Here is a 27232-nt window from a genome sequence, read left to right as displayed (position 1 = left end):
CACACACACTCACACTTCTCCCAATTTGGCAGTGGCCTTGGCAGCACTGGTGCTAGTCCAGGTGGGCACTGTTCCCATGTCAGGACTGGGGAAAGAGCAGGTGTACTGCTGTCAACAGAGGCTCATAAATACTCAGGCAGCGATCTGAGATGGATTACACTTTTATGTCATCATATTAAAGACACTCTGTCAGCAAACACTTTTAAGACCCTATAATCTCCCGCATCAGAGAAAAGTCTTCTCTTCCTACAAAGGGAGTTTACGGCGTGGCTCTCTGCCGTGTGGCCCCAGCCAGTTCTGATCTGCAACAAATCAGTCATTCAGTTCACAACAATGATAAAAGCCAGAGCTGCACCCTGGCTTGATAAAGGCTTCAAAAATAAAAAAAAGTTCCCCAGCTTCTTTTACATATTAACAACAGAGGAAGTTACGGTTTTATTACCGCTGAAGCCACGCACCTTGAACAAATGTGTACATATCAGTGACATATTTACCACCCTGTATGTTGTCATATTAGTGTCACATTTCACTCCTTCTCAGCTTCTCTCCTTTGCAGCCATGAGACCCTGCTGTGTCCAAATAAAGGCTGCAAACAGCACAACCAGCGTCCTGACTGGATGTTTCATTTACCCATATTACCCATAGTGCTTTGCAGTGGCCCATTCCACTGGTGTCGGACAGTGACTTTGGAGACTGGAGCTCCATATGTCCTCTTCAGGCTTCAAGCATGGTGTATTTGGCATGCTCAGAATAAGCCCAATGATCTCCAATTACCCTCCTCTCACGGATTGTTTGGTGTCACTTGCCGTCTGCGGGCTGGATATGATTCTGCGCCTGCAGTGTAAAAGGATAGTTGCACGGTTCTTTTGGCATATACTTTGCATGTTACAACTCAATTGGAGCAGTGAGACACAGCAGGCCCATACCAATTAATTCAAAAATTTCAAGCTGGAGTTCCACCTCAGCGTTTGGGCTTGTTCTCACCCTCTTTAGCACAACAGACATGTTCTTTTTACTAGTTCACCTGTTAATTGCTGTGAGGTCAAGTTTCCCTGTATTCTGCAGAGACTCATGGAATGGCGCCATTTCTCTGTAGTCATGATAAGGGAGCTGGCCAGACAGACCACTGGCTGGTTGGAAACCAATTTAGCCGCCTTAATGACTTTCAGCATAGCTTTGGCTTCAGAAGCAGAAGATCAGTAAAGAAGATGTATCCCGTGCTTAAATAAACTATATCAGATAATAAAATACAACTGTGAGGGTTTCCTCAGCTTCTTCCCAGTCATCCAGAGCGCCTGAAACCAAAGACATATTACTCATTCATCTGACATTTATAGATACTAAAGTTGTCGAGATATCAGATTATGAGAAACTCAGACAGGGAACATTAATCATGATTCAATGTGAAAATAGAATGTGAAATAGACCGGAACCAGCTCTCATTTTGTGCCAGGGAGAAGGCTTTTGCCTCCTCGACTGTATCACATCCTCATGTGTACTGCTAAGTCCAGTGAAAAAAGAGTTGACTGTACTGAAACACTGTATTGTGAGCAGTCAGGGTGCCTTGGTTGACCTGATATGGGTCTGTGGGTGCAGGTTGCCGGGTGACACGATGCCTCAGAGGACGACTGAATAGGAACGAGGAGAGGGGAAGAGAGAAGATAAGGAACAGCAGAAATGAGGATGAAGACAAGAATTCTGAAAGGAAGCACCATCTGTCCATCTCAATGTCTCTTTTCCTCATGTTTTCCTTCCTTACCTGTCTCTTTTCTCTCGCTTCCCCTTCCTCTTGGGATCCAGAGATGGACTGAATGGTGGCGTTGTTGCCTCCTGGGAACAACATCCTGATGCTGCCTGGGTGTGTAAAGCAGAACTCCAGCATCAGTGATTTTGTTGCCAGGGGAAGGACTATACCTGCAGGAACTTCCTAACAAACCGTGTGTGCTTGGAAGTTACATGATGATAATGAGACAACAATAATGATGACGAATGATATTGCAGTACAACTGACAGCAGCAGCAGCAGCAGCAGAAACAAAGGGAGCATGGACAGTAGGAGTAGGAATTATAAGGAGAAGCATCAGTTGTATTCTTATTTCTGTTAGTAAAAACTGTAATAGCTGCATCAGTGGCAGCCTAATGTTTCTTAACCACGTTTAAAAAGCCTCATTGTCAAGTGAGTTTTTCTTTTCAACAGCCTGAGAACAAGCCAGAGAGCTCAGCTGCAGTTGCCTTTTACCTGGGTGCAGGCCAAATCCTGCGATTCCGTTTTTAACCTCAAGAGGGAGCAAATGTTCACTGTTGCATCTGGTGAGGTCATGCACAAAAAAACATACACTGCGGGGCTCCACAAGCATTTAACCTACAAATACTTAAAAAATATACACTTAAGACCACAAAACACTATCTGAGACACAGGTTGTGTTTGCATTGGACAAGACTATGCATGTAACGTCTAACTTATACATACAGTAGTCAGGATGAAACGACTATTTAGAATACCCATTCATATCTAAATAAGATTTGTTCTGTTAACTTTAAAGGAATTCAATAGCTGAATTAATCCACTACCTGATTTACTGACGACCCAGGACAAAAGACCCTTGGTGGACCTCGAGAACCGTTTTGGGAACCACAGATTTCCGTCATATTATTTGTCTGCAAACAAAGAAAAGACTGTGTTGAGCTGTTTGTGCAGGTAACGTTTTAAGAGGTGAATCCTTAAACCTACTGCATGAGGCTTCCAAACCTTCTCACACTGTACAAATTATGTTATGAAACCTGTACACAATGAGGCACAATATAAAGGGGTTATGAGTGATATGGAATGACTTCAAAAGTGGTCAACAAATTAACTCTTTACAGGTGATATTACATACAATAAAAACTTTATCAAAAACCTCCTTCAGCTTTGGTTCACACAGTTATATACTATGTATTCACACAGCATATCCAAAAGCATTACCATAACTCCTCAGACTAAATGGTAACTCTCAGCTCTCAGTCATCTCTGAGCCACGTTTGAGCTCTTATGTACATGAACTAACTATGAAACGACACACAGCTGCCCACGAAACATTTAACTAAGTGCCCACTTACTTTTGAATCCTTGCAATTATGGCACCATGTGTTAAAGGGGCTATGTCTCCCACACAGTTCTCTTTTATGTCCACCCAGACTAAATCTGACAATCTGCATTTTAATGTGCTTAAGCACAGAACCTTAAAGAACAAAAAGATTCTCATTTTAAATGGTGGATGTGATAAACTTTTCATTGGATATGTCCACATCAAACAGGGAAGTGTGTTGGCATGTTTTACAGCTATAATCACACTGGTGTTTGCATTGTTGTTCTGTCTATATGATCAAATGATTAGGAGTATTGTACAGTAAGAGTTGCCTAAGTGACAGTGGCATCCATAGTGCAGTTACTCTCTATCAGTGAGGCAGCAGTGTTACATTAAACCAGATAAGTTATTGATCCCCATCTTGCGCTGTGCTGCTGCAGGAAGTCCAGCAGCCTCCAGGGAATCTGCTATACATGTGAGCTCTTTGTCCTCTGTCTGTCTGTCTGCCCCTATGTCACATGCTTTCATATCTCTTCCTCTCCATCACCTTCATTCTCTCTCTTTTCATCTCCCCCCCTTTACCTCCTCGGATCTACTCCCCTTTCTTCACTTTCCCCCTCATTCATTCAGTCTCCATCCTGCCTGACCCCCCCCCTCCATCCCCCCTCCCCTCACCCATCCTCTTCTCTTTTTCTGTGCATCTCTCTGTCTCCTCTCCCTGTCCATATGTTTAGCTTGTGTCTTTCGGTGCCCTCGATGAGCTTTGTGTCGCGCAGTAAAAGCCGGGGGGAATGAGTGGGGCTCACAGAATGCAAGGTAGGAGGAGAAATGTACCGGTATCATGCATGGTGGCTGCAGAGAAACTAAGCATGTTGCAACACATTTTGCAGCGTCATGATGCAGCAAGATTTCGAAGCGAGGCATCTCAGCTGATAACCATGTTCCTCTCTTTTTTTCTACAGAGTTAGAATACTTCAGAGGTGGAGCCACACTGGTGATTACATTGGATGGCTTGAACTGGCTTTTTAGAAGGGGATGCAGACACAAAGGAAACAATAAACGGTATCAGTTTGATTTCTGTTACTGTGATTGATGATCTGTGTACACGGAGACACTGAGGGTTTGATATGTTTGTGTCTTTCTCTGTGGACGTGGTGGGACCTAAGGGGTGCCGTTTCTGTTTTGCTCTGTCCTTCCTTGAACCCCTCCACCTGTTACACAGTGAGGTGTTAATTTACCTGAAACAGGGCAGATTACAGGCTTCATGGCCTACTGCATACGTGTGAGTGTGTGTGTTTTTGTCTGTGTGAGGCCGTACAGTAGTGCATGTGTGTGTGTCCTTTCACATCCTTTACGTCACAGCTGCTGTGAGTCAGCTCCTCTCTTCCTTTCCTGAGTCACTCATCCAGCGGTTGCTTGGTTACTGCAGAGCGCTGAAAGTTTCCTATTGCGTCTTTGTCTCCGCAGATGGATGGGCCCCGATATTTATTCAAGCTCAGGAGTGAGTGGCCAAATAATGTATGTGTTTGTGCGCATTTGTGTGTGCGCTCTTTCATCCAGTGGACAAAGGCTGACAAATCAGTTTTAGTACATCCTGTTGTTAACAGACACTGGAGGGCTGTCTGCGCACTGCAGCTGACCTCTTAAAATAGCCTGTGGATTAAAAACAGACATCGCTGACTTTGAAATGGAATTATATCTGTGTTTAAGAGGAGATCATCTTTAGACAAGGTCTGCATATCATCTTAGGGCAAAGTGTCCCATGTTTATGTTTGCTGTGTTGAAAGGGTGGCTCCATGTCACAGATACCATAACCCAAAGGTCAGAGGAGCAGTCGTCATACCAGCAACACAAACCATCAACAACCAAGTTCCCATTGGCCAGGCATTAAACTATCACAGTCAGTGGTGGGTATAATATCAAGCTATAGCTTTTAGTGCCTGAACACAGAGTGGTATATGGCACTGAACTGCTGAATTGCTTCCCATGTCACTTACATTGTTAATTACATGGTATCTAAGATATCTAAGCTAACCAAGACAAATATTAGCCCTCCAGCAAACATATCCAGTATAGGGTGTCAGATCCAGCCAAGGTTTGAATGACCACACATTAATATATGATAAGTTTGTACTTAGCAAGTTAATTTCTGAGATCTGGGAACATGCTGACATCATTACAACAAAGTCACATGGGGCAAAAAACATGAGCAGTCACATGATCAGAGAACATGCCACAGTTTAGCCAGATTTTGTGGAGGTAAAACTGAAGTGCACACATTCAAAACGAAGGAAATACCCTCACTGCACAGGAAAACAGTGTATGCACAACTACGGCAAGTGTAACAGGCCAGATTCAATGGGAAAATTGCAAACCATGATGCTTACAGCAGACAGTTTGTGTAGTTTACTATTCACCTTTGGTTTTACGCCCAAATAATTTTCGCTAAACTGGAGGTTGATTTATAACTTGTATAAATGTTTGAACAGTGACTCACTTGGACTCATTCATGCAGGAATGAAGAGCTCCAGCTTTGGACATCTTCAGGTCGGATAATACTGGACGATGAGGAGCTGCAGCCGATCAGAGGAAGTGCAGCCCTGAACACTGACCGCAGATCCAGCTTGGTAACACGGTCATCATCCTTCTCTCTCTCCCCCCAACACTGTCCAAAGGAGGCCCTGTGGACAAGACTTATCTTAAATTTGCGGGACATTTTCACTTTGATTCCAAAGAATGTAAATTTGGCAACCCAAGAGCATGCTATGACCATGGATCCTCCAAACAGGCTTATCATTTTCTGTGATGAAGACATCCCAGCACGAGTTTTTAGTGACATTTGTTACACTCAAGATTGTAGGACTTTCATAGCGAATACTGGTTGCTGTATCAGTGACAACAAAAATGTTTCAAGTGATTTAAATAACTCCTCTGTCCACTCGCCCTCTGATCCCAACAATAACTCAGAGGAGGATCAGAGTGAAAGGGTTGTCAGAGACAATTTGAATATACGCACCCGGAAAAGTCTTTTGAAATACCGTCAAAGCTACAGCCATCCAGGAGAACCATCTGGAAGGGACAGGAACGTGAAAACGAGGAAGAGCGTGTCCTTCGATGACGACGTCATGGTCTACCTGTTCGATCAGGTACTGATCTCCTGTTGTCATGACTACAATGGCTTGGATGGGTTTGGGCTTTGTTTCTGCCAAATTTTCAGGGGTTTAAGGGGAAAATATTTCAACTTTATTTTAATAAATTAAATACTTACATAATAGATCATTTTACTTACCAGAATCAAGGCTTTGATCCTCCAACCCCCTCGTTTTCCCGTTATCATCCACTGTTTTCTTCTTAGGAGAGTCCCACCGTGGAGGTGCCCTCTGAACCCGGCACGTCTCTGCCAAGCAGCTCTTCCTGTGACCGGCCAGATATCACATTAGAAGACAGTGGTACAATTCTGAAGGACCATTCACAACAAACTGTGTGCACTTAAAGGACCAGTGTGTACAATTTAGGGGGATCTGTTGCCAGAAAGGGAATATGATATTCATAATTATTGTCACCTGAAACTAGAATCGTGTTTTCGTTAGCTTAGAATGAGCCCTTCATATCTACAAGGGGAACGTCATATTCCACGACGCCCACCGTGTTTCTACAGTAGCCCAGAATGGACAAGCTAGAGAGCCTTTTGCATTTTTACATTACCTGAAGGCCACTGTGTTTCTCTACACATTTGGAAAGGGAGGAGTATTCAGTTGGTTGCAACCTGTAACCTCATCGCTAGATGCCACTAAATCCTACATACTGGTCCTTTAACATAAGTTAATACTTTAACTCAAATACTGTACTTGATAAAAATTTTGAGGCACTTTTAGTTTAATTTTATTTGATATTAGTATTTTCACATTAATATTTATTTTTCTGCTTGACAGAAAAACATTTCTCACTGTTAACTTATCTATTTCAAACAAAGGCGTCTGACAGTGTAACAAGATCAGGGTGGGACACTACAAGGGTTAGCAAACTTAAATGTTTGTAAGTGCTGCTAAATCCAGATGCCGCAGGCTGTTGGCAGTTCATTGTCACTAATTGCGTGTTTGGTTGGTTTCTGCCTGCAGGCTTGGAGTGGGAAGACGACTTCTCAGCTCTGGAGAAGAACTGCCATTTTCAGTGTGTCAGTCACTCTCAGCACTACAACCTCTCCCTGCCAACACGGAGCTGGACGACTGCTCCGTCCAGGCCAGAGCGTTACTTTCTGTCCCAAACCTGCCTCTTCCTCACCCATGTCACCGAGTCAGACCTTGAACTGTGAGAGAAACGGTTAGTGACACACGTAAATATACACACACACGCATATTGAGTTGTAGATTCAGATTTTATGATACAGTGGCAGTGAACCACAGCCTTCCTGTCACACAGTCTGCCTTCTGCCAAAGGCCATCTCATTGTCACCGTGGCTTAATGTGACATCCACACTTGTTTTTCTTTCAGACAGCCAGCCTTGGTCTAATGGAAAAACTGACTAATCGTCCAGATCTCGTCCTCTTCAGCTCTAACTCATCTCCCCACCTCCCTCCTCTTTTACGATGAGTCAGGGATTTTAATGGCTTCTCTCTCTCTCTCTGTCTCTCTCCCTCTCTCTTCCCCAAATGGATTCAAAACACCTGCCGTTCATGACATCACAGCCATGCAGGACTGTGTGACAGTGCATTCAGCTTCAACAGTTGTTGGTATGACATGACCACAGGCTATGATGCGATAAAACAGCCAGTTGCACAACAGTGCTGGTACCTCTCCAGCTGCAAACCTCTCTGGAAGCTGCTTTTTATGCCAGCTTGTGTCCTTGGACCTGAGCTGTGAAACAGAGACATAACTGTTGTCAATTCCAACTTTCATGAGTTTAATAAATTGTTATCTGTGTCTGAAAACCCATTCTAGCTTCAAATTGTTGGATTCAACAAATTCCAGGTTAATCTTTTTGAGATACAAAGAGTATATGTTGTTTACACAGTTTGTTTTGCTCAAACAGAGCATGCTTGTGGGGGCCCTGTTTACTTGCCTCATTACTGAAGTGTATTCAGCTCAGAATTTATCAGCGGCTGCGGCTAAATAAACAGTGTAAGCCTTAGGGCCAATGGAAGCAGAAACTGAACAAACTGAAAGTAACAGATAATGTTTCCACAGAGCCAGCATCAGCGAGGTTTGGTTGATTAGATACAGTGTACCTGAGGAGGAAAGGAAACCTGGCAGGACCAGGACCTTACACACACACACACACACACACACACACACGCAAGTTCAAGGACACCAAAAACCAAAAGCTAGAAGTGTTTGCTTCTAAGAGCTGGGAGTAACACACCTGTAAATTATTGTTGTTATCACACATTCACAACATTTTAACATCAGGTTGCTAAAAGCCAAGTTACACTGGTGTTCTCTATCATTTATAAAATGCTTTGACCTGTAGGCTACCATTTGTACAGTAAGTTTGTTTTTATTATTGCCTATATCCTAACCATTTCATTTTTTTTTGTCACATACAGTTCTGCTGTTTTTAGGACAGGACCAGACACAATGAGTCCAAGTCTCTAGGGAGATTTTACATTTTTGGCATAAAGGTGAAAGCTGGGGGTTTGTTTTCTAACTCTTACTGGGAGATTTTAGCAAACAGTGAAAGATGATTTTAAACTACAGCAGTCCACCAGGGTCACACACACTGATATCTTCTATTTATGGCCCCATATTACATCCCATTTATCCTCATCAGTGTTTACACAGAGTTCACTTTGCCATGTCTGTGCAACATCCTACATATTCAACACAGTGTTGGACAGTTGGACATAGGAGAAGTAACTGCTCTACTGCTGATGCTGTAGCAATAATATTGACAAAAGTTTAACTAGTTAGGATAAGTTAAATTCATTTAATGATAGAAACTCTGTGTAGGTCCATATTTATAGTACCCAGAAGAGGGCTAAAATTGGCCTCAAACACTGGATGAAACTTAGGAGTAATTAAAATATCCAGGTAAACAAACCCTGACATGGACCAAAAAATGGAAATGAGGCTAAGAAATAGGTTTTTATCTCTGAGGCTTCCTGTTGGCAGAGTAATGGAGAAAGTGATTTTGGGACCAGAAAAGGACCCGAAGAAACTAATTACATGAAGAAGGTGCAGAATGGAAGTCACAGGCTGTGATACATGCAGCAAGACATCGTCAGCGTAAGGGGAGATTTTGTGTTGGGCTCCACCTACTTGTTGCTGGGTCCTGCCACGAGCAGAGGTTCCACTGCAAGAACAAGAGGCGCAGGGCAGCAGTCTGATCTGTAACCACGGGTGGTGACTGAATCTGTATTTCTGAGACATTTGATAGGAAAACTTAATGTTAGTTCATCTGTGATAACAGATAACAAAGTCAAATGATCAACAAAGGAATAAAAATGATAAAATGTTTTTAAACCAGTTATGTTCACCACAATATTAAGTGTCTGTTCTTCAAGTTAGAACTTTAGAGAGCTTAATTCTGTTTAATTTTATGTTAATTGATAGAAAGAAAATGTTAAAAGCAGTATTCTTTAAAAAATAGTAATAGTATTCTCTAAAAAAAAGTCATTTGTAAAATGGGCCCAAGAGACTTGGGAAAGCTTTCAGAAACTGTGATTACTACAAGCTACAAGTTGTGGAAACAACCTGATGTGAGACATGATTTACCTACATGAATGCTCAGTATATCTCACTGCCATGCCATCACCCTGTCTCTGGACTCTGCTATCTACCACAGTATGAAAGGGCAATAATCCCAACTGCCAACAGTTGTGTTTGGGGGCCCCAGGTCAAACAGCCAAAGTGGGATTACTGCAGATCACACGTCCATGTGGGGAAGGGGTGTGATGGTGATTATGCAAAAAAAAAGTTAATTACTTTACTTGTGTTCCATCACTCTTTGTTTGGTATATTTATGTAGTTGGACAGTAGTTTGAGGGCGGCCAGCAGCCTACATTACTCTCACATCACAGAAGTACTGCAGCGCAAAACTTTTCCAGCAGTTTGTCGGGCAAAAAGTAAATAATGTGACATAGCTTAAATGAGGCCTGGCCCTGCTTCTGTAAATTCAGGTGTAGCCTGGAGGGTTGTATTCAAATGAAGCAGTGGAAGGTGATAAGCCGCAATGGAAATTATGTTAACTGCTTGGAGTGAAAGGAGCGGACAAGGAACCAAAAACGCAGTGTTTCTGTCTTTTACCTTACAGCAGGCCAAAAAAAAAAAGATCAGTGCACGTGTAATTCAGGACATGAAACATTACACTTCTCCTTGGACATGTCAACTGTGGTGCTGTGGTAAAACAGTCTGTAGTAAAGTGACACAATTGCTCGTGTTTATTGTAAGCAGCACATTCAAATCTGATTTTGGACACGGAAAGATATTTTTTTCACCATATCATAGATGGGGAAAATAAAAAATAAAACTTTTACAGTAAAGTGTTAAGACCAGTTCCAGAGGCACAAATCACATGAAATGATGTTAATTATCGTGGCTTTTAATGGAAACTGTAACTGGTCTAACACCATGGTGCTATTATGACGTTATGATACTTAAGCAGTAATAACATTTAAAAACACTGAATCTTTTTTTTTGTGGGGGTATCACATTTTGTGCTGGTTATTTACATAAATATCAGCCATCATGAGAGGTGAAAAACAACTGAGTAACTTTACATGATGGAAACAGCTGTAGTTAGGCTGCTTTAGGCTTACTTTTGAGAATATATTTCACATATAAAACATATGATCAGTTTATAAAATATAATGAATTAAGTATCAAGAGCAGTTCAAAGTAGCGCCACTTCGGCACTGTTCATAGTGAGTACTTTGTGTGATTTTTGTTGTTTATATCCTACTTCTGCCCTTTTAGATATAATTTTGAGTCTAGGACTTACACTTGCAACTTTTATAGTGTGGTATTGTAACTTTTGTCTAAGTAAATCTGGGTACTTAATTGGCCTCTAGGTCAGTCCTAATATTGTCCTGTTTTTTAAAAATTAAAATTAATTTTAATTAAAGTAATAATTAGGTTGTCATAAGGCTGTGGCACTGTGCAGCTGCAGCAGCAGCAGTAGCCTGTCGGGACCGTGTGGGACATCAGAGAGCAGAGTTTGGAGGGAGTGGGCCGGCTCTGTGATTGGCTGAGCAGCGCGACGTGTACATCAGTCAGCCACAGGTAGAGCTCACACGTTTGACAATTAGTTGTGAGTCTGTGCGCAGGGCGACGCTCCGCTGCTCTCTGCGCCCGGCCCCCCACCCCCTGTACGATGGTGCTCTGAGAGAGAGAGGCTGCATGGAGACGCTTTTCCCGTAAACACGCAGGAGGAGGAAAGTTAGTTCAACTTCTGAGGTAAGATTTTTTTTTTTTTTTTTAAGTTTATTTCCTGGTGTTTTGAGCCGCTTTCATCGTTGGCTTTGTGTGTATCATTTACTACGGCGCATGAATTTGACTTGTGCCTGTTTATCTCCTATCAGTTATAACTCTACCGTTGAGATGATTATACTGGGGTTAGGAAAATAAAGAGGGAAGGGAGACACTCTAAAGGGATGATGATGGAGAAATAGCCTTTTAATCTTTCTTTATCATTGTGTACATTTATCTATTTAAAACAGTTTTATCTCCTAAGTTTTAATACCAGCATGTTTGATAATGTGGTTTAAAGACATTTCCATTGCTTTTGAATCTAAAGCTTCAGCGTGTTTGAACATGTATTAATCAATAAGGTCAGGAAGGTTTATTTACTGATTTCTTGGCTGCAGTATTTCAAGCCAAACCATTTACCAGTTAAAGTGAAGTTAAAGAGCACTGGAGGTGAATTAGCCGACTGCTGCTCCTGCTGAGTGCTGAGTGCTGGCTGGTCTCTGTGTTTTTGTGAGTGTAACCTTGAAATGGGCATTATCTCAGGGCTGTGGGGATAAGAGAGGCATAGATTAACAGACCAACATCATGGAGTTTTCACACTGCAAGAGGCTGATTAGATACAAGAGGATGCAAGGCTGTTTGAATTGGAGAGAAAGTGGGAATTGCTGGCTGACCGAGAGAAAACTGTAAAAATACTTTGAATTTAAGTTAAAATGCCACTTTTGTAGATTCCAGAAAGAGACTGAGCTTTCTCTATTTCTTTTTTTTCCTGTCTTTTTTACCCAGGCATATCGAAGCTGTGAGATCTACACTCAGAGAGAGAGAGAGAGAGAGAGAGAGAGAGAGAGAGAGAGAGACAGGTGAAGGAAGCATCAGGATGAAGTCCAAAGGGAAGGCTGTGAAACCATCCAGGAGGACCTGGTCTGACCCGGAACCAGAACTAGAACCAGACACAGAACCAGAACCTGGCTCAAGTGAGCAGGAAGGCTCGGAGGCCTCGGTGCGGATTGGCGGCTCCTGGAGGGGGTCACTGAGGAGCGGGGACAGGAAGCGTCAAGGAGGAGTGGGTGGAGGGCGGAGGCGGAGACAACACGGCTCCAGCACCAAAGAACGCAGCGTCCGCCGTCTGGAGAGCAACGAGCGGGAGCGCCAGCGCATGCACAAACTCAACAACGCCTTCCAAGCACTGCGCGAGGCCATCCCACATGTCAAGACTGACAAGAAGCTGTCCAAGATTGAGACATTGACCCTGGCTAAGAATTACATCAAAGCTTTGACCACCATCATCCTGGACATGTCGGGGGCCTGCCTGCCGGCCGGTGGGGTCCCATCAGAGGCCAGCGCTGCCAAGCTGCTCCAGTGCTACCAACAGCACCTGGAGGAGGAGGGGGAGGATGGCCTCACCCAGTACCTCACCCACATGCACAGCTTTAGCCAACACAGCTAGCAGTGGCTGCAAGGTGGTTTGGAGACCAGGAGAGGAAACCAGAGGCTGGTCTCCAAGGCAGAAAGATGTGTGGGAAGACTTTTAGGGCCAGATCTTAAAAGATGCCCAGGTTCCTACGGTCACACTGCTCTGAGATCTGGTCCAAAGCGGTGTTTCCAGTAGGAACCAGGATCTGTTCCAGATCATGGACACCTGACAATAACCCCACACTTGAACATAAGCAAGAGGTGGGCTGTCTAGAACTTGCCCTTTGTGCAAAATATGGAATGACTGAAGCACCATTCATCAAGCAGACACACAGTCTGCAGGTTGGACAGAGAAAACCAGATGGACCATGGTTATGAAAAGCGAACAGACTCATTTGAAGGGCTAAGCTTTCGCCATTCTGTCTTCTTTCTTTTTCTTTTTTTTTTTTTATTTCTCATCTTCTATGGTTTGAGCTGAGGCAGGAACTTGTTCTCTTTTGTGTTATCTTGTGATCTTCTTGTGTTTTCTGTTGAGAAACCTGCTGAGTGTAGCCTCTAGTCATAACTGTCACATCCAGGAAGAAAAGAAAAGCAAGCAGCAGGCCTAAGTACTGAAATGTGGAAGCTAGAAAGTGTGTTTGTTCATTTGCTCGTGTTGACGACCTGCCACCGATTCAAGAACACGATTTACTCGTCTTCTTACAGGCTTGTGAGCCTGTGCAGTGGCTGGAAGGCAGAGATGATGTTTAAAGTCTATGTTGTTTGATTTTTTCTTTGTTGAAGGAGACCGAGGAGGAGGAGGAGGAGAAAATATTTGAGAAGTTATTATCAATAAACACATTTATTTATTGACAGAGACTGTTATTTTGACCATGCACAACACTTTTTGAATTGTACTCCACAATGTCAACAGCACTGTTGTGTTGCACACTATAGTAACACAGTCTGATGTCAGTTATTCACAGTATAATACAGACAGGCCTCTGTACACGTTCAACATTTACAAATGCTGCGCCATATTTAGGCAGCTGCTGATTACGAGGGTGAATTTAGGAAGCATTAACATAAACTAACGCCTGAACAGATGCAGTTCACCAGTGTGTATGGTTTCTGAGTAATTCTTCCTGGAAAACTGTGTTTTAAATGAATTGCTCTCTGTCAATTCTACAAACACTTACTCCACCTGTAGGTAGTACCACTGCAACAACCACTGCACCTATTGTAGAACACTAATATCTTACAGATTCATAACAAAAATATAATGATTCTGACAATGGTTTTTCTCACTGCTCAGTCATTCTACTGCCATCAGTCCAAAGGAAGTAGACGACACACAAATGGAAACGTGCTCCTGAGAAAGAGGAAGGTTCAGTTTAAGCATTTTGACCACAAAACTTAAACGAGTAATCCACACTTTTCCCCTATTTACAACTCTAAACATTGCACATACTCCATGACAGTAACATAATAATCATAAACTTTTTTTTTTTCTCAAAAAGTCATTATATTTTTTAGCAGTTAAAGTAGCAGTCGTTAGTTTGACTCCTTCTCACACTACGTCTTATACCATTAAAAGAGACAAAGGGGCTGCTTTTACAGATGTCTCAGGCCACCACACTCAGCCATGGTGGTTTCCTCTTGCCCATCCACACTCAGCTCCACACAGGTTTCCCCACATCACCCAAATTCACATTTTCTGTTCAAACGCAACCAGGACAGTGCAACGCAATAAACCCAAATTTAGGCAGCAAAAAGTCCTTTCAGAAACCTGTGGGTGACATGCAGAAGCTGTTTCTATGTGGTTATACAGTTAAAACAGCAGTGTGTCTAATCAGCAGACAACAGAAGCAGCCTGGACCCATCATTGTCCTGCCTGCTTTATCCAGTCATTGATTTCCTTCTGTTTCCAGTGCAATCAGGTTTTACTCTGTTTTTTTTTTTTTTTTTAACCTGGTGCCTGCAGGCTAAAATGAAACATCATTTATATTTTGTACACAGTACCAGCCCTGGAGCTGACAGTTCAGTAGCTAAGCAACTGTAATTTAAAAACACTAATGTTTCCCTATGTTCGTATATATTAAGAAAAAAAACTAAACTAAAATCACCTATAAAAAAACACTCCCTTCCACCTTCACCTTGACTTTGCATGTAGTACTCTATACACAGAGACCACACACATCAACATAAACATCACATCCTGACAAATAAATAAGAAACAAAATGCACTAAGAACATCAGGTTCAGTGTTAGTGACAGACAGACAAGCAGCCCGTACCGAGGAGGTGAACACTTAGTACAGTGAAAAACATTGAGGTGAGAGGGGTAAAGGTTGTCTTCAGAGGGATTCACCCCACCTGTTTAAGTTATCCGAGATTGTTCTAAATGTCAAAAAAAAAAAAAAAACCCACACTTTGTGCCACACAGACCCAGATGACATGAAGACTGAAGGCTGTTCTCCAGAGTTTGGATTTGAACTATCACTGCTGCTACTTCAGTGTTAAAAGTAGAACAACTATTTACTACAAAGGTAATACAGTTCAGGATGTCTACATACAGTGTGTGTGCATCTTTGTGTGTGTGTGTGTGTTTTAGTGTGTATCTAGCATCCCACAGCATTGCCGTTGACCTCCGTGCTCCTGACCAGAAGGGGACTCCGAGGGGCCAGGGTGGATGGGTCTGTTAGAGAGGGAAGACGGATGCGGGGCGGCTCCATGGAGTTCCCTCTCACTGTGATGTGATCCCACCCGCCCTATAAGAAGAGGGGAGACAGAGAGGGAGAAGTCAGCTCTGGGCGTTTTTGTTTGTTTGGAGGTAAACCTATTTACCACATGGCTTTAAGTACTTAACAAACTCATTTCAGCTCACACTATTACCAGGGTGACACCCACCATTTTATTGTTCTAACCTGCTGCAGTTTGCACAGGTTTATATGTGAAAAAGTGTTACTTCAAAGTCAAACACCTAATATTTACTTGACAGTTGTTTACAGTGAATTAGATAATCTTTTTAGCAAGAGCTGGAAATTCAGGTTTTCAAAGTCAAATATCTGGCCTGTGTTTAAGAATCTTAACGTACAAACAAACTGAATTTAAAGACAAGACTTTCAATTTTCCTTCATTTTACTGAAAAGCATAAATGATTCAGCTGCAAGCAAATAAGTCTGGAAAACATTGCTGTAATACATTTACTGAATTTAGCACGGTCATACTTCACCTCTTTAATAAACTGTTCTGCCTGAGACTCTGTACTTTGTATAGTTATAGACACACATGTGAAAAGGACAGGGGCAGAAGATGAGTTTAGTAAATGTGGTAGCCATTTCTGATTGAAACTGAAGGTTATACTTGTATAAAAAGTCCAATCCAAACAGATACAGCCTTAAGGAACACACATACACTTTAGTTTCTTTGGAGCCTTACCCCAATGCCGTAGTCCCACGACTGTCCTTTGGGCTGCATGGGTTGGACGCCGAGTCGATGGCACACCGTTCCACAGCTCAGACTGTGGCTGCCCTGCACCTTGTCTGCTATGATCCACACCTTCACCCCAACAACCACAAAACAACAGAAATCATCCAGCAAACAACATGAACGTTATTTAACACATCATCGATCTTAACTCATCACAACATGCACTCATTTCCTCTTTTATATTCTACAAATGAACCTGAACATCTTAAGTGAACAGAACAGCCTAAGGTGATTTTAGTAGATTTATATATTTCAAATATAGAAATATATTCTAAGTCAGTAATTAAAGTGGCATCAGTTTCACATGTTGGGATCTTAAATGGTTGAATGGTTGATAACTGTCAAACTATAACTTGCAACAAACTAGCAGCCAGAAATCTTGTGACGTATCATCCATACACTGTGGTGCATGGTTCATACCACAGGAAACCAAAGGTACAGACCTGCTGAATGTTGGTCATTACATCCACATCTATCAGTAACTTCAATGTAGACAAAAGGTCACCAATGGTAAGTTTCATGGTGCCGTGCTGATATCCTGGTACCCACCTGGTCCAGAGGCCCTACAGAGACCTTGCGCACATTATTAGAGATGTGTTCCCAGGATGAGCCCTGAGGGTAGCTGGGGGTCACACCCTGTCTGTACCACAAGTTTCCTGGACAGGAAATAGCCACATCATAGACAGGATAAGAGAGAGAATTCACCAAGAAACATGAAGTCTCTCAAAAGCATAGATTTTAAAATTAGGGTAGATCAGGTATCCATAAGTGCAGCTGCTTCACCATTTTCATCGACAGTGTAGACTGATGTCCTCCCAACAGACACCTGCTTCAGCTTCTGCTTAGCTGGGGAAGGGATGTGGTACCAACAGTCTCCTGCAGAGGGAGACACAATACACACATAATAAAACAATAGAGAAAATCATGTCTGTTGGCAGCGTCAGAGGCTGACATGTTTTGTTTCCTTAACTTTGCTCATTTGTAAATAAATCTTAATGTTTTTGATTTGAAGCTGACAGGAACATGAATGATTCATGTCATGATGAATGACACCGACCTGCAGGGCTTTGAGCAGAGACAGATCCCCTGTAGAAGGCAGAGCCGTCCTTTGCAATGGCCCAAACCTGGCTGGCGGCGCCGATGGAGATGGACTTGAAAGGCTGGTCAGTTCCCACGTGGAGCCATGACGATCCCTGATAGACCAACAAGAGGACATTAGAACAATGACCCCTCCAGTACTTTTTAAACTGATTTTGTTGCAGCTACACTGGACGGACATTTTCATTGTCCATCTCTGGCTACTATATGTCCCGCTGCAGTCCAACATTAAAGTCTTTTATGACTTTGATATGAGGACTAAAAATAAGGAAAGGATCCCACACACTGTCCAAATAAATTGCAATGTGGTAATTTGCACTACTGTATGTGTGTAAGTGGTGTAAAACCTGTTCATGGGGTGTCTGCTTGCATATTACTTATGTGACTCACAGCGGGCGTCAGTGCGGTGACTCCCAGTCGGCAGAGCACGTCTCCCTTGTTGCTGATCGCCCACAGGGGAATAACGTCCACGCTGCTCTGAGCGGCACACGGCAGGATGGTCACGTCACTCAGTGGGATGGGTGGGATTTCTTGCCAGGGCCCCGTAGTCGCCAGTTTACACTTCCTGTGCAGGAAATAAAACACAATTGCTCACCACCAACCTCAAACATCAATAACTGTAAAGATGCTCCTTGTTGTTTTGTCCAACACCTTCATAAAACATTCACATCAAATATTTAATACTATTTAAAGATCTGACGTAAAAGCCTTCTGTGATGCGCATGTTACATTAACGTTACCAATATGCTTAGCTAATTACTGCCCAATGATTAATCACAAAATAAATTGTTCCCACACTGAGCAAAGATCAGCATTTGTCAGACCCTACTGTCCCTTCTGACTGACTAATAAACAAACAAACACACACACACACACACACACACACACACACACACACACACACACACACACACACACACACACACACACACACACACACACACACACACACACACACACACACACACACACACACACACACACAAACTACAAATGTCAAGTGGACCACTGCTGAACAAATATATTGGAGAGACTAATATGCCAGCCTTGCTTTTTATAGTACCTGGCCCATCGCCTGCGACGGACAAAGTCCTTCATTGTTTTATAGCCATGATAGGACCTGTGAGGAGAGCCAGGGAACAGGAAGGAAGAATTGGAGAAGAACAGAAATACGTGAAGGTCATCACTATGAGGGCAGTATTATTTGAATAAACAGACACAGCTGGTGGGTTTGAGGAACGGCAAATGAAACCTACGCTGGAAAATCAGCTGCATATTGCCAGCCTTCTCTGTCTGTCCCTCCAGAGACACTGTAGTCGATGGCCCAGTCAGACACCTGAAAACAGCAAATATGGGAACTGAAACATGATGAACACATAAGCTTTTTTGACTACACACCTTGTCCATGATAATTAAAGACCAGATATTTATAGTATTCAAACTAAAGTTAACCTGAGTACCACAGAACTGGTTTCAAATCACAGCAGGGCCTTTCCCTGCATGTGTTTGTGTGTAGCTGTACTTACCCATGTCCACTGAGGGGACGGAGGTTTGGTATTTGTTTTTGTGCACTCATGTAGTCCTGAAGCATCACTCCACATGTAGCGGTCTGTAGGTAGACCTCTGAAACAAAGCAAACACACTTAACACGACTGACTTTGCACCTAAGCCCAAACTATCAAAAACAGCATGTGCCTCAGCTGCAGTAGTAAAGTTTGAGTACAAACTCCCCTCTTCAGTTTGAATCTCAGAGGTATCTGGAGCGACTGATATACCTGCTGGTGTAGCCTGTGACAGGGTTCCACCTCTGGTTCTCATAGATGTAGACGCTCTTGACGTCAGTCTGCGTGTAAATGTTATCTGTGCTGCTGGCCAGTCCCTGGAAGAAGCCCCCTCCGTAGCCCCTGGTGTAGACCCAAGCTGTGTGGTCATAGCCAATCCCCCACACTATTCCAACGCTGTTACACTCCACCACACGCAGGTGACCTCCAACCTGCCGCCAGAACCTGCACAAAGTACAAGACTGACACCTGAGTCGTTATGGTAGAGCAAGGAAAGTCATATATTTTTATTTCCTTATGTATCACAAGGTTAGCGTTATATTCTTTCTCCTGCAGACAGTGATGTCTGGCTTTTTCTTCTTACATCTGGTCGCAGGGTGTGGGGTAAGGCACAGCCTCCAGACCAGGAGAGGGCTCACTGACAAAGATGTCTCCTTTACAGGTGACGGACCAGATGACCTGTTTGGAGGGAGGACCCTGGATCCCCCTGGAGTCGCAGCATGACATGCTCAACAATGCCAGCTGGATGCCGGGAGGGAGGTGGAGGCGGAGACAGGGAGTCAGAAAGGGAGGGACATACAAATGAGAGTTGACAGGAAGAGACAGAAAGAAGGTTAAGAAAAAGGAAATGGTAGAAATGTGTGTGTGCAAATCACATGGAGATTTCAGCAGACTGAACAACAAACGTGGTGATACACAGTTTTCTTTTCTCTCTAATTCACCATCTAAAATTCATTTTTTTTTATGGCAGTTATTTTCATCAACAAAGGTGTTAAACTCCACCTAATATGTTTATAAAACTAGTCTTATTTCAGTACATTAGTCATGTTTTTAGATGAAACCATTTGGTCCTTTTTTTTTTCCCCAGGTGGAAATCTATGCAGACGGAGAAAGAAGGCATGCTGTGCTGTGTAATACCCAGTCGTGCATTTCCAGCTCCGTGGCTGCTGCCAATCTGATCGGCCACCTCTGTTTGGTCCGCTCGGGAGTGTAGACGGCAAATGTGTGTTTGGAGTCGTTCAGCACAGGAACCAGGATGGTGACCTCATTGATGAAGGCATGCAAGTACTGGAGAGAGAGACACAGCAGGGACGGAGGAGGAAAAAAGAGTGGATAGAAAGTTTAAAAAAAAAGGAAACAGAGGAAGAAATAAGAACAAGAAAGCGGTAGTGAGTGCAAGAGAGGAACAGCAGTACTGATTCATTTGAATGAGTCATTCTATTTTCAGAGGGTATCTATTGTATTAACGTGTACAGGCATTGTGACATTCTGACAATGAATTATAAACAGCTATCTCCCTGACACATGAGGCTGTCAGGTGTACTGTACCGATAATGCATCTGTTTAATCTCACACACGCACACACACACACTTGTCTTCCTCACCTTCTTCTCCTCGTAGAAGTTGTAATAGATGAAAAGGATGCCGTCCTTGTTGCCCTCTGGTCCTGAGAACTGCTCGAAGGCAAAATGAACATCTATCCACTTGTGTGGCTTCCAGTCTCTCCACCACTGCATGGTTCCCTTCTTCACCCACACAGACTGTAATGGGGGTAGGTGTTCAGACACATAATCAATAATCACTGACACAAGGGGGAAAGAAGAAAAAAAAAAACACATACAGACAGTATGTCTGACTTCTCCTATACCACATGTACCTGTTCTATGGCTTGTTCATAATGTCTGAAATTATCCATCTCCCTCTTGGTCCTCTCACTGAGTTGTTCAAAGATTTGCTTCTTCCAGGTTGCTGTCTGGGCTGGGGTTACAGACAGACTCATGGACTGGACTGACTGGACCAAAGCTGGAGGAAGAAAGGTAGAAAAAAATTTAAAAATCAATAACTAACACCAATAAAGGAAATAAAATTGACATACACTGAACCTTAACGGCACCAGAGTGTTCCTGCAGACATGAAATGGAAATGTAAGCAGTATATCGCACGAACAGTCAGCCTGTGCTATGTTCTGGGACTCTAGTAGTTTTAGTTTTTAGTTTATTAATAACTATGCTGAATCACTTTTATTACTGTCTTGGAGCTTGTTCTAGTGAGAACCCTCTTTTATCTCCAGAACAGATGCTAAAATAAGATGCTAAAAAAATCTCAGCCATCACACTGAACTCACATGAGGTGTTCATAGAGCAGCCGAACCAGTTGAGTTGGGAGTGACTGTCCACAGAGCAGCCTCCTCCACTGACCCACGCCCACAGAGGGTGTTCATCTGCCCCATAAGGATCTTCCATGGCAAGGGTGTATGTAGCCACAGACGACAAGCTGCAAGTATCAGCTGATTCCAGCATTGTTCCAGTCTGGGCCTGCTGACTCTGTGCCTCCTCCAGGTCCACGTTACTCCACTGGGGGTCAAGAGGACCTCCGGACTGACTGGGGGAAAGAGCTACATCAGCACAGGGAGCTTTGACCTCTCCATCTCCGGGGATGGTCTCCTCCTCCAGAACAGCAGGAGCGGCAGATCCGACATCTCTTAAGGTCTTTGTGGGCTCTCGATCGGAGACGAGTGCAGAGATGAAGCTGTCACTGGTGACTTTGGGGATGTGGGGTTTTGGGGTGTCACTGGGTTGGTAAGAGGCGTGATCATCAACAAAGGACTCTGGGGAGGCAGAGGTGACGAGGCAGGTGGCTCCATCTGCAGATCCTTTCTCTGTGTCTGATTCCACTTCACTCGCTACTGACTGAGCACGCACCTCACCACAGAAGTAACATCCAGCACTATGAAACGGAGAAATGGAAACAGAAAGTGAACCAATGTGTTACTGCTTTAACAGCAAACATTTTGATACTGCATACAGCTGTTTCCTGCATTTTCAGTGAAATCAGGTAATTTTTTTGTACTGTATTATTTTACTATGAGTTCATGTCTAACTTGTCCACCTCTTTCATATGGTAAATATCTGCTCTGTCATTGCACTGACACTGTGCCTGAGTGTGAACCATGTGTTCTCTCTACCTAAAATGTCCATATTTTGAATGTGTGTGTGTCTGCATGTCTTTCTATGGCTGCGTGGGCAAATTTTGTTTGGAAACCATTTTTGTGTTTTTTGAGGGTTAAGATTTGGTTTTAGGGTTAGGCATTCATTTGTGATGGTTAAGGTTAGGATAAGGGACTAGGGAATGCATTATGTCAATGAGTGTCCCCACAAAGACAGTAAGACTGTATGCATGTGGTGTGTGTGTGTGTTTATTGAGGCCTCTCCACCTCTGAAGGCTGTTTGCACTCGCACTGGAGTGGGATCGATCTCCATCTCGGGGAACACTGATAACCTTCCAGGTTTTCCCACTCAGTTCACTGGAGGTCACACCCTGTCTGAAGTACACCGTCCGGTCCTCACAACCGATACCCCAAACCTACACACGAGAGCAACAGGCTGCCATGAATACGTCCACATCCTGTGACTTGACACCACAGAAACTGCACAACAATACTAAGGCAACCAGAAGAGAGAAAGTACTTGATATGTTACTTTTTTTCAACATGTGTACGCAGGATATGATGTCATAAATCACCTGGTCATTGAGTCCTACGTTGACCATGATCATTTCTCCCACCATGCTGATCCAGCCAGAGCCACATGGGTTGTGGGAGTTCACACCACGTCTGAACCACACCTGGAGAAACAGGAGAGGGAACAATAAAAGATAACAACAACAACTTATATGTACTTAATTAGGGGTTAGCTGGTAAATGCTTTAACATGCTTGCAGCAGTGTTCTAATCCTGTAAATCTGTCTCTTTTAATGTTCATCATAGAATTTTCTTACTTTGTTGTCTTTGGTCACAGCCCAAACGACATTGACTCCCACGGCTACATGTATGGTTCCCACATCAGGACTGGGAGAGTCCACCACCGCCCAAGAGGTACCTGGCATGCAGAAAATAATATTTTCCATAAAGAGGATAAACACAAATAGATACACACACAGCATCCTCCTCCCACCAGCGAGCTTGTGTACCTCTGGGGCAATCCCGGCCAATGCCCTCCCTGACAATGAGCTGCCCCTCCCACAGCACCGCCCAGACCAGATCCCCTGGGCCACAGCTGATCTGGACTACCTCCCCAGGGAGAGGCACCTCCTCCCATGAAGAGCCCTCAGGATTGTGGTGATGGATTCCCTCTCTGAACCACACCTGGACAAAGAGAAAAGGAGAGTTTTAGATGTTAGATAAGAGTGATAGCAAAACAGTCATGTGGGGGGGGGCTATTCGCATCAAGCAACACAAATACAGCTGATGTGACTAGACTGTGAGTGTGTGATCTTGCTATGGGCATTTACAAGGTCATAAAATAATACAACAGACTCACGAACACACCCTTAGTATGTGTGTATATAACAAAATATTAACATCTATGAGACGAGACAGATGCATTATGCACAGATATTAAAGGTTCTCTTTTGCAAAGCGTGACAGGCGTTATGAGTTACATGTCAGCAAAGGTTTAGTTGTACAAGCTGCAAGATACGCTCGGGTAGTTATTTTGCCTCTTTCATCTATGTCACAGCAGTGTTTATATAACTGATTGATGATGATGGCTCTTTTACAAAGGCAAGCACCTGAAAATGAGTCGCAGTGTGCATGAGAGTAAAATTGTGTTTTTCCACACTATAGCTGACTTTATTTATGCAAATTACAAGCTAATCAAGACCTAAAGTACGTTGCCATGGATACCTAAGTTTAAGGTTGGTGTTAGGTGTGTGCGAGCTGTACCTTGCCCTGTAGGGACACAGCCCACAGTGACAGCCGGCCCCTGGGCTCCTCACTGATCTCCCAACCTCCACAGCTGATGTCGCTGAAGGGATCTGGTAGAGTTGTCTGCTGCGAGGGGATCTGTCAGCACACACATGAAGAGAGACAAACTGAGCACACTGATAGGCTTCACACACACACACACACACACACACACACACACACACACACACACACACACACACACACACACACACACACACACACACACACACAGTACAACACTAACCTTAGCCCAGGTGTCCATAGCTTTGTACCTCCTGTAGCGGAGCCATCGCCTGCGACGGACACAGGAGTTCCACTTCTTGTCTTTGGTGTAGGTGGCGGGGAAGTCGATGGAGTAGGTCCATCCCTGCAGGCGCAAACACTTCAGTAATTAAAAGTGTAATGTAGTAATGAAAAGTGCAGAAGGTGATGCTGAAGTAGGGGGATGCAGGCAAAAAATAAAAAAAATCAATCATTGGACACTTACCCCTTTCTCTGTGGGCTCTCCTTCAAAGTTTTCATCAGCATACCAGTCTCCCTCCCACTCCCAGCTGTTGGAGGGAAGCTGAAAACTGTCCAGAGGTTGGTGTTGGAGACCAGTCACGTCACTCCACTGCCAGCGGTCACTCGGCAACAAACGGTCCGAGAAACCATCGACAGGATTCCATCGCTGATAGAAAGGCAGAGATGGAGGTTAGAGCACACACATAATCCAGTCCAAACCAAATATCTTCACAGGATCAATCAATTTCATTGGTATTTTTGCCCCATATGAGTTTCACATACAGTACAATATGTGCTTGTTAAATGCAGCTGACAGTGCGTTGGAGTTAGCAACAGAGGAAGTGGAACACTGCTCTGTATGAGGATGCTGCACTTTTTCAGTCACTCAATCACACATGACACAAGTTCAAGGGGAACTCCATGTTTTCAATTTTGCTTAAGATAATTCATGCAGAAACTAAAGGATACCCACAGAAAAATGTAATGTCTTTTTTTTCCCAGAAGCAAACTGTGTAAACAATGACAGCGGAACCCACTTGATTCTCGTAGGTCTCCTCCTGGTAGCGGACGGGCACATCAGAAGCGTAGACGTTCAGGTAGATGTTATTGTCGCAGGCGATGCCCCAGCAGCACTGCTGAGCTGCCGTCACCCGTTTGAACTCCATCTGGGCATCATGGCAATGCTCCCACTGCTGGCCCGCTGTGGACAGGCTGTAGACCCGCCCGTACACATCCACCGCCCACAGCAGGGAGCTGGGCATGGCTGCACCTGAGACCTGTGGAGGAGAGTGGGTGAATGTAGCTAATGCAGCTTTGAAGCTACAAAACTGACAAACTGACGGCAGTGTTTGACAATATCAGGTACATAATCTATATCAGCTAGTACATCACTGCAGCTACTATTTACACCAAACACATTATTCATGGCTGCTTCATTATTGTCTGCAAAGTTAAGGTAAAAAAAAAAAAAAAAAGAAAGAGGCTGATAAGCAGCACAAAACAAATTTATAAGGCCAGAGAAATAAATTGGAGACTGAAAGCTTGTGATGGAGAGACTTAAGTAGAAGAATCTCATTCAATTCTGTCATGAAACAACATATACATAAGTCATTTGGCTAAATATCCCCTGTACAATACTGATAAACACAGGCTGTTTCAGAATAGACTTTTTTTCCCCACATGTTACCAATAACATTGACAATGGCTCTGTTGTGTTCAAGTGTGCCAGTAAGCCATGACAGTGTGACAGTAAGGGAGCATGCACAAAACCAGGACCCTGAAACTGAAGCAGCTAAACAGAATTAAGCCATAGTTAAGTTTACTATGTACACCTTTCCTTTTCCTACTGTGTCTAAAAGGCTATGGCTTCTGTGATTTCAACGGGTAAACACACAGTATAAAATGTGTGCACCGTATAAACTCTGTTCTTGAAGGGTGGTGTTCTTCAGTCTGGGCTGAGGATAGAAAATGGGCTGCAGCTTCTTCTTTGAATAACCTTCATTAATCATCACCAACAAACACCAACACCACAGCACAGCACTATAACACCCCACATCCCTTTCTTGGGGTTCACATCACCTATGTTGTACAATTTACTCCATTACTGTTACACGCACAACTGAGGCAACTAAGGAAACTAAGGCACAGAAAATGAGTTTGCCCATACAACTTGAGTAAGAGAAACAGGGATAAAAGGGAAGGGCTGTACACAGTAATCAGAATCATGTGTTGAGGTGGCACTCGTCCTTACTGTGCCTTCACTATCCTTTAGTCTCCGTGTACAAATGCGAAATTACTGTAAATACAATAAACAGGCTTGTAGTAGCTAGGCACGCTAACAGCTTGTTTTAAGTGGTCTCCATTTCACAACACTGCGTTAACCGGCAGGGATGCTGCTGCTAAAAGGCGTATCCTGTTACCTACAGTCAGCATAGTACTGTATATGCAGCACATGTCGATAATAATAATAGTAGTAGAAAAAATAAGTCTATATACACCTTCAAAGTGCCAACAACGATGACACTACGATAAAATTGACAGAATTATGACTGGAGTTTGTTGCACTGCAACAACGAAGCTGCATATTAACGCCATGCTAGCGGCACTAGCTACGAATTAGCCTTAATTGACAGTAATGTAATGCAGGTGTGAATGACAGGAGAAAGACTCGTAATGCTCCAAACAAACGCACACTGTTCAGTGAAACCAGCTTTAAGGCTCTAGCGACAACACTCAGACTGTTTTTGGTGCAGGCTTACAGGCTTAGCCCTCTAGAAATAGCAAATTAACAGGAGCGCAAACACACCAACCTCGAGTTTGCTCTCATACACCGTCCACCGGCGCAGGCGGGATGGCACCGCTGTTCATTCGGCGAGTGGAAATGAATGGACAGCTGGTTAAATCACACCGTACCCTCTGATATTCACATCCTAATTTCTCTCCAGCGTGAAACAGGAAGTGTTCCTATTGGCTGTTTCCGCGGCAGCAGGTGTTTGCGGCGGCGACATCCAGCAGGGGGCGCCGCTGGCTCACATGTCAGAACAGAAACTAAACAACTGGAGGCAACAAACAAGAAGCCACAGGGGGTCAGCTGATCTTCACTGCTGTTCCTGACCCAGCGCCGTGACCTCATTATGTCAAAGGCCCCAGCACAATAGTAGATTCACGTTTTATAAGGTTTTTTTTCCCCCTGAGCAGCCTGATTAGATAAGGCGATGAATAATACTGTTCACTTAAAAAGGCTCACAAA

General features: G+C 43.5%; 2 protein-coding genes across 2 annotated transcripts; one reads left to right on the top strand and one right to left on the bottom strand.

Moving 5' to 3' along the window:
- The first annotated feature begins 11318 nt into the window (after positions 1–11318).
- On the top strand, positions 11319–13811 carry bhlha15 (basic helix-loop-helix family, member a15). Its single transcript, XM_041029215.1, has 2 exons — positions 11319–11458; positions 12257–13811. Exon 2 carries the CDS (start codon positions 12348–12350, stop codon positions 12915–12917), a length of 570 nt encoding a protein of 189 aa, XP_040885149.1. The 5' UTR covers positions 11319–11458; positions 12257–12347; the 3' UTR covers positions 12918–13811.
- Positions 13812–14780: 969 nt separating this feature from the next.
- tecpr1a (tectonin beta-propeller repeat containing 1a) lies at positions 14781–26928 on the bottom strand. Its single transcript, XM_041029214.1, has 24 exons — positions 26793–26928; positions 25020–25259; positions 24467–24649; positions 24224–24346; positions 23956–24075; positions 23202–23376; positions 23010–23110; positions 22755–22856; positions 22447–22595; positions 21358–21959; positions 20890–21035; positions 20618–20773; positions 20151–20300; positions 19597–19754; positions 19227–19457; positions 18978–19074; positions 18708–18787; positions 18515–18571; positions 17842–18016; positions 17411–17546; positions 17137–17229; positions 16903–17009; positions 16303–16422; positions 14781–15632 (listed from the first exon to the last, which is right to left on the bottom strand). The coding sequence occupies exons 2-24, from the start codon at positions 25242–25244 to the stop codon at positions 15483–15485; spliced, it is 3636 nt and encodes a 1211-aa protein (XP_040885148.1). The 5' UTR covers positions 25245–25259; positions 26793–26928; the 3' UTR covers positions 14781–15482.
- Between the last annotated feature and the right edge of the window lie 304 nt (positions 26929–27232).

This window comes from Toxotes jaculatrix, chromosome 21 (genome assembly GCF_017976425.1).
Source record: "Toxotes jaculatrix isolate fToxJac2 chromosome 21, fToxJac2.pri, whole genome shotgun sequence".
Lineage (NCBI taxonomy): Eukaryota > Metazoa > Chordata > Actinopteri > Toxotidae > Toxotes > Toxotes jaculatrix.
Note: the sequence above shows the minus strand (reverse complement) of the source record. Positions and strands in the feature narration are given on the sequence as shown.